At 39.6% G+C, this 7,581-nt stretch overlaps 1 protein-coding gene across 1 annotated transcript in view; it reads left to right on the forward strand.

The window, feature by feature from the left end:
* pappa2 (pappalysin 2) overlaps window positions 1–7,581 on the forward strand; it is an 81,754-nt gene that overhangs the window by 60,481 nt on the left and 13,692 nt on the right. Inside the window, exons 23-25 of the mRNA XM_005737559.1 lie at window positions 880–1,012; window positions 1,169–1,290; window positions 6,626–6,697. Of these exons, the coding sequence (XP_005737616.1) occupies window positions 880–1,012; window positions 1,169–1,290; window positions 6,626–6,697 (327 nt within the window). The remainder of the gene's footprint in view (window positions 1–879; window positions 1,013–1,168; window positions 1,291–6,625; window positions 6,698–7,581) is intronic.

A 7,581-nucleotide genomic window follows, 5' to 3' on the forward strand; every position in this document is an offset into this window, starting at 1 on the left:
TGAATGTCTAAGTTGTGGGATAAAATTGAGGCAGAGGCAGCCAGAAGGGGACAGAGTCATTTGGTATCGGGCTGCGAGAGTTGAGGCCTGGGTGTGAGATTCATGGTTTTCAGGGTTTTTATCATTGGTTGTTTCCCTGTGTCTTTTGCCGTGTGTTATGAATAAATCTGCTTTTTTGGGGGGGAGTGGTACTGCTTTTATTTTGTTGTATTTATCCGAGACACCTGAAAGGGTGTCGGACATGAACCGGTCTGTGGCGCAAAAAAGGTTGGGGACCGCTGTTTTATGATAAATGGCCTGTACTTGTATAGCGCTTTACTTAGTCCCTAAGGACCCCAAAGCACTTTACACGTTCAGTCATCCACCCATTCACACACTGGTGATGGCAGCTACATTGTAGCCACAGCCACCCTAGGGCGCACTGACAGAGGCGAGGCTGCCGGACACTGGTGCCACCGGGACCTCTGACCGCCACCAGTAGGCAGCGGGTGAAGTGTCTTGCCCAAGGACACAACAACCGAGACTGTCTGAGCTGGGGCTCGAACCAGCAACATACCGAATACAAGACGAACTGCCAACTCTTGAGCCACAATCGCCCACTAGATCACTACAACATCCTGATTTGGATTGGTGAAACTCACATCATTTTCGCTTACATGTGACATCGCTCCTAGGATTCAGCTCTGTGGAATAACTGAAATTCAGATTTCACATACAGTTTTGTTTCTTCTACAAATTCCTACAAACAGCCATGAACCTGTATTTCCACCAAGTATTTTGTTGCTATAGTGAGATTCATGTGTATACATGCAAAAATGCCCAAACTGGGACAAGTGTAGACTTTCCATTGTGGATTTTAATGCCTGTATATGTTTCCAGGTTGAAATGCGCTGCACTAAGGATGGAGAATGGACAGCAGAATTTGTCATGTGTCCCAATCTCCAGGGATCTTGTTCTGCTCCTCCAGATCTCAACTCTGTGGAGTACAGCTGTGACCATGGGATGGCTGTTGGTGAGTGTGACCTTTAGATTTTCATTCTTTCTGTGAAACTAAATGAAACCATATATATCCTTTTTGGCTTATCTGGATGGACACTACATTTTTTCTACTTTATAATAATTCTTAGACTTCTACATTATTGTGTTTCTCATTTTAACTTTTTTTTAGGTGCTGAATGCTACCCAATATGCATTATGGCTGTAGACTTGGACCTACATGACCCGGTGGTTCTGCCCAATGGTACTACAGTCAAGTCTTTGAAACACTGGATGGTTCCCAAAAAAGTTCAGGTGAGATACCTTTGGAGTAGAGTATCGTATACTGGGGGAATGTTTTTTAATTAAAGTTCAACACATACCCAAACATGGAGTGGCCACATCCTTAAACAGGAGATCTTCTGGTCTTGTCCTCTACGTGCTGAAATGTTGTGATGAATGACGAAATGCTGAATTGAAAAAAGTTGTTTGTACTTTACTTTGCATGTCATCATTTTCCAAATCAAAGCAACCCAGATCCAAACCATAGATTTCTAGGATGGTAGATTTACCTACTGCCTCTTGGAGAACCACTCGATCCCAAGTGACGTCCCAGATTACATAACTTGACTAGTGTGACTAGATTTTTTTGGTTTTTCCAAGATCAGCAAAACAATATATGGTAACATGCACAATGTTGGGTTAAAATAGTTCCTTTCCATCATATTTCAGACATTGTGTTTATTTTCTCAAGAAAAAGTAGAAACTTTGGCACGATGTCACAAACTGGCTCAAGGTATGTGACAAAGAGGGAGTCCACACAAGAAGTTTACTCAAATAAGAAAATTTGTTGTTACTGGAAGGTTGATGCCAGGTAAAGTGGAAGTTAGTAGTTCTTCTGAACCAGCTTTTATAGCCTGGAAGGCCAAGGTGAGCTGGATCAGCTGACAACCCCTCCCTCAGCCAGCCAATAACCACCCAGTGTAGGCCAGGAGGTCCTTTGTAAATGTGACACCCCTCTTGCCGTCTCAATGTCACAACAGTAGTTTTTACAGTGTAGCTATTGTTTCTTAAATGCTGGTTTGAGATACAGTTTACCTGACTCACGCTTGATGCATATATAATATTCATACTTTCAAGGTTCATTGATTAATGTTGAACTGTGATTGCAACTTGCATAACTGGGTGCAGCTGTTAGGTTTTTATGATAAGTGATGAGCTTGGATGTGGTGAAAAATAACATGTTGTGATTGGTAAAAAATAACCACAACTGAGAAAGACATTGTGGTTTTTGCTACCATTTGGAAGCGCACGGTAGGTGTTACAAAACTGCTGTTGTTTTGCTCACTTGCTGCCAAGCGACTAGTCCAGAGCAGCGTGAAAGCTGATACGTTGACAAACAGTGCAGAGATTTTTACACAAAAACACCCATCAGGATGAATAATGTGTCCAAACATCTGGTGCTCTTAACAAAAGCATGAAGTAAACTGAGCTACTGCTCCAGACTGATCCACCTTTAATGATAAGCACAAAACTAAGATTGTTCATGGTTTGAAGCCAAGGAAAATAAAATGCTGAGCACTTGCTGCCATACATTTTGCATCAGAAGTCGCATGTCTTCTCTTTCTCACTTGTCCAGAGATAATATTATATCTCTGATTCCTCAGAGAGTCTTTTGCTACCTAAGTACTTGAAATCACACTCTTGCAACCCAAATGTTTGATCGGCTTTTTTGACAATAGTCTTCCCTATCATCATCAATCAATCAATCAAATCTTTATTTTGAACTTTTAAGTAAGTAAGTGTTAATGCACATACAAAAACAAAAAAACAAAAGAAAACATGAAATCAAAGAACGCCAGGATGCTAAACACATAAAGGCTGATATACACCATTGAGCCCTGCTCTCAAAAACTAACTGATATAACTGATATTATCGATTTAAGAAGTTAGTGCTGAAAGTTGGACATTTTTAAAACATGTTTAACACCATCTTTTGTCAGTAGGGAAATTTAAATCGTGTGGTTGGTTAGTTACGGCTAATAGACTTATATTCGTTTATGTTAGCTAACTAGTGACAGAATTGATAACTCAGAGGAAATATTTGAATAGTACCTCTGGGCAAAACATACCCATCAGTGGAGGAGACTGATGGGTATGTTGAGAAAATGATATTCTTAAACAACTATTCAGTTCAATTCTGTTTTATTTACACAGCGCCAAATCACAACAGTAGTCGCCTCAAGGTGCTTTATATTGTAAGGTAGACCTTACAGTAATACATACAGAGAAAAACCCAACAATCACATGACCCCCTATGAACAAGCACTTTGATGACAGTGGGAAGGAAAAACTCCCTTTTAACAGGAAGAAACCTCCAGCAGAACCAGGCTCAGGGAGGGGCGGGGCCATCTGCTGCGATTGGTTGGGGTGAGAGAGGAAGACAGGATAAAGACATGCTGTGGAAGAGAGACAGAGGTTAATAACAAGTATGATTCAGTGCAGAGAGGTCTGTTAATACATAGTGAGTGAGAAAGGTGACTGAAGAAGAAACACTCAATGCATCATGGGAATCCTACAGCCTACACCAGCATAACTAAGGGAGGATTCAGGGTCACCTGATCCAGCCCAACTTTAGCCAAAAGGAAAGTTTTAAGCCTAATCTTAAAAGTATTAAAAAGAAATACATGTTCTGTGATTTATAAGCGGATATATATGAGTTTATTCATCCAACCATTCTTTTAACCACTTGTCCAGTTCAGCGTGAGTATCCAAGCTGTCATTTTACAACAAATGTGGTACACGCTGGAGATCGTCAGTCCAGAGCAAACACTGAGTGAATGAATGCCTTTGGATTTTGGGTGGAAACTAGTACCCAGAGAGAACCCACACAGCTACAACGAGGCCCCACACAGAGTAACAGTAGCTAAAAAGCTATGCAGCTATCATAAGCAATACATTTGTACACATTTTTGCATTTTTAAATAGTAATAGTTGAAGAGGAATTACCCTTTTTTTTTCTACATTCAGGTTTCAACTCCTCAGTCATGAAATTTTAGATTTGAGATCTTTTTGGTGGCTTTAAGTGTTCATTTAAAGTCCTAAATTGAGACCACAACATATGCTCAAAAGTAATATGTTGCAGTGTGTTTAGTTAGTAAAGAAAACACAGAAATATCAGTTTAATTTTCAAAAGAAACCATTTCAAGTGGTCTGTAAGTAACTGAGAGTGTCTAAAAATTCATCTCTGTCAAACTGCAGCTGACATTTTCCAAATTCATCATAGAATGAGCTAATGTGTTTCATATCAGGTATCTGATTGAATCACTGGCAAGATAGTATCTTTAGGAGTTTTTTAGAAAACATTTTTATTCCCAGCTGCATCAGCTAATCACCCAGCAAAATTCACTACATGTGTATGCGACTGTGTCCGTTATCATTCAGGACTGGTTGGATTACTGGAAATCGCAGGCAGATAGTGAGAGTAAAGGTTCCAGTTGACGTCAAGCCTTTTAGGAATTACACACATTTCTCATAGTGTATACACAGTGTATACAAGTCGCCATGAAAAAAAAAAACTTGGAATGTCAGCTCATGGGTCTGAGTTACAGGGTTGTTTTGCTTCAAAGGCGGGTCATGTTACTCAATCTTAGGAGTCGCTTCTACGTTAATGCTGTTGCAAACAGTGCTCCAGTTTCGTCTTACTTTTGGGTGGTCAGTCAGCCCACCAGCCAGTTTTTCCGCCCTTGCCAAGGTCAAATAGTTGGATTGAGGTCTGGTTTCTTACGCCATATCTCTGACACTGCCTTGTGATTTTGAGGGATTGTGTTATCTCAAGTACTTCGGAATCAGGTCTCCGTTACTGGGTCAGGGTGCACAGAAAGTCACAGGGGAGGATCCACTTTCTCTGTCCATATTTGTTAGTTAGTCAGTCTGCTGTCTACTAACCACCTTGTAAATTCTTTGGGTCAAAAAAAGGCAGAAGACCAGAGCCTCACCCAAAATTAACCGCAAAATATTGACTTTTGCATTTCCTTAAGTTGTACAAAAACATGATTTTTCTCGCATGACAAATACTTCAAAAAGACAACAAATATTCATAATGTACTGCACATGTCTGTGAAAACAATAGGATATCTATGGCTTCCAGTCAGAATGAATGCAAGATGTAGTTTTATTCATTTTTATACGGTTCAAGGCAAGCAAGGAAAATTGACTTCCTGCGAAGACAGTAACTGTAATCTGACTACAATATTAGGAATGGAATTTCATTGTAAGCACACAGGGGCCAGGTTTTACACACTGTGCTGTTTTCTTGTGCTTTCTTTAAGTCATCCATAGGTCAAACGCACAATTTTGCACACTAGACACTAAAATAATATTAACGAGTAGGATTCCTTTCATCATGCTTTAGCCAACTACTGGTCACTCTAAAACGGATTAATTCTCATCTAACCCCAACTTTTTAGACGGCATCCAATAATAATCTAATCGTTGCAGTGACATGCGGTCATTTTTACGAAAAGGGAAGCAGAGACGATGACTGACTTCATGTCAGAACATGCTGTAAAGCTCTATGCTCCAGTGTAAGAGTCTTAGCTGAGAGACAGTTCTCAACATAATAACGCTGATAACACAACAGTCATGTTACCAAGCCCGATACAATATCAATGAAAAATAAAGGTGGTGTATTAGTGAAACAGCTGGTCAACCATGGGATTAACGTGACAGTGCTGGTGAGGTTCTGCACAAGTTCAATTTGATAGTTTTATTAAACTGAGCACGACAGGCACTGATCTCCATCTTGAAAGCTTTCTTTGCTAATGTGCTTCTCTACATTACACATTGGCTTCGGAGAAAACTGATAAAATTATTAATCACATGGTGCTTTTTTACTTGCTGATGCTTACTTTTACTCCCGACAATGTGAAGAGTAACTGATCTCAGAACAGTGAAAGCAGAGCCAGCAGCAGTTTGTCTAGCATGCTAGTCACCCCTTAGCTTTCCATGATAATACATAGGCTTATCTAAAATGCACATCCACAAACAACAAGAAAAAAGGTCTTGTAGTTTATGAGGCATTGTTAACGGGGCATGGATACTGATATTAAATAAACCAGTTATGCTATAAATTTCAATAGAGTCACAGAGAAGCAGAGTTAAGTGTGCTTAAGAGACAGTAACCACCTACAGCTACAAGATAGCAGTAATGTAAAGGATGGTGCAAAGATGCCAGTAGCATTGTGACAGTGTTGTATTTGAGGTAAAAGCAGAGAGACACTCTAACTTGGGTCCGGTTAAATTTATGTCCAATTTAGGGCTTTACTAGTCAAGTATTGCCTGCCCTGCTTGCCCTGATGGAATGCCGCTGAATAGTAGTAGTCTCAAAAAAATCACCGTTACATAGTCATTCCACAAGATCCATCAAATTCAGTCATAGAAGTCGCACTTCTCAACAGACAACAAAGTGGTTTTCATATTCAAAATGTGTATCAGACACTCCTTTGGAGGTCAACTGAAACTCAAAAAAATTGCTATAAAAATGTTTTTGTGTCTAAGTGTAGTATTATTTTCTATGGCAAAGACTGCAGCGATCCATTTCCTGTGGCTGCATTGCTTCACTAATGTTGTTGTGTGCTTTGTTTCCCAGAGCATAGTCTGCACAGGAATGATGAAGTGGTACCCTGACCCTCAACACATTCATTGCATCCAGTCCTGTGAGGTAAGCTTAGAAGCAGCCAAGCAGTTCTGAATTAAACTTGGACATTTGAAGTAACTCTTTTCTTTTTCCTCCAATCTACTGTGCGTAATTCTATTACACACACTTGTCTTTGGTAAAGTATCAGTGAAATTCTATCTGAACAGTGCGTCTCAAATGTGCTTTCACATGCTACGAAAGTGTAAATATCAGAAGGATCTCATTTGGTTTTGCCCATATCTCAGCACTCCGTTAGTGCTGAGATATGGGCTAATAAATCCTAAAAACAACTGCACATTTTTGGGCATAACCACATTAAATTTACTGTCTCAGACGGAGCTTTCCAGTAATACAAAACATGAAGCAAAACATGCCGTATCCCTGTTGTCATCACTACTCAAGATACTAGAGCCAGTGTGTGATGTGCTTCATTTTCATGATGACAAATCACAGGCAGAAACTGATGTTCTCACACTTTACAAGAATCCCTTTCAAATCTGGCCAAAGAAGCTTGTTTTTCCAAGGGGTCCTGGCATTGCCAAATGGTGGATTACCTGCCAAGCCTAATGGATTATCTGAAAAAGGAAAATAAATTAATCACTGGCTTATGCTAGATTTAGAGTCATTATTTAGGCAGACTCAAAGCTTAGTTTAAAAGCAGTCTACAACAAAGATTTTAAAACAAAGACAATTTTCCAGTAAATCTACGTATATTTGCAAAACATTAGTTAGAATTCTTTAATTGGGTACCTTTAATATTTCACTGTACATTATTTAGCGGGCTTTGTCATATGCTGGTGGCTAGGAATTCAATACAATAAAAAGGCTAAGCATTGTGCACAAATAGTTCAATTCAATTCAATTCAGTTTCATTTATACAGCGCCAAATCACAACAACAGTTGCCTCA

This window comes from Pundamilia nyererei, unplaced genomic scaffold (assembly GCF_000239375.1).
Source record: "Pundamilia nyererei isolate P.nyererei 1_Seehausen unplaced genomic scaffold, PunNye1.0 scaffold00077, whole genome shotgun sequence".
Classification (NCBI taxonomy): domain Eukaryota; kingdom Metazoa; phylum Chordata; class Actinopteri; order Cichliformes; family Cichlidae; genus Pundamilia; species Pundamilia nyererei.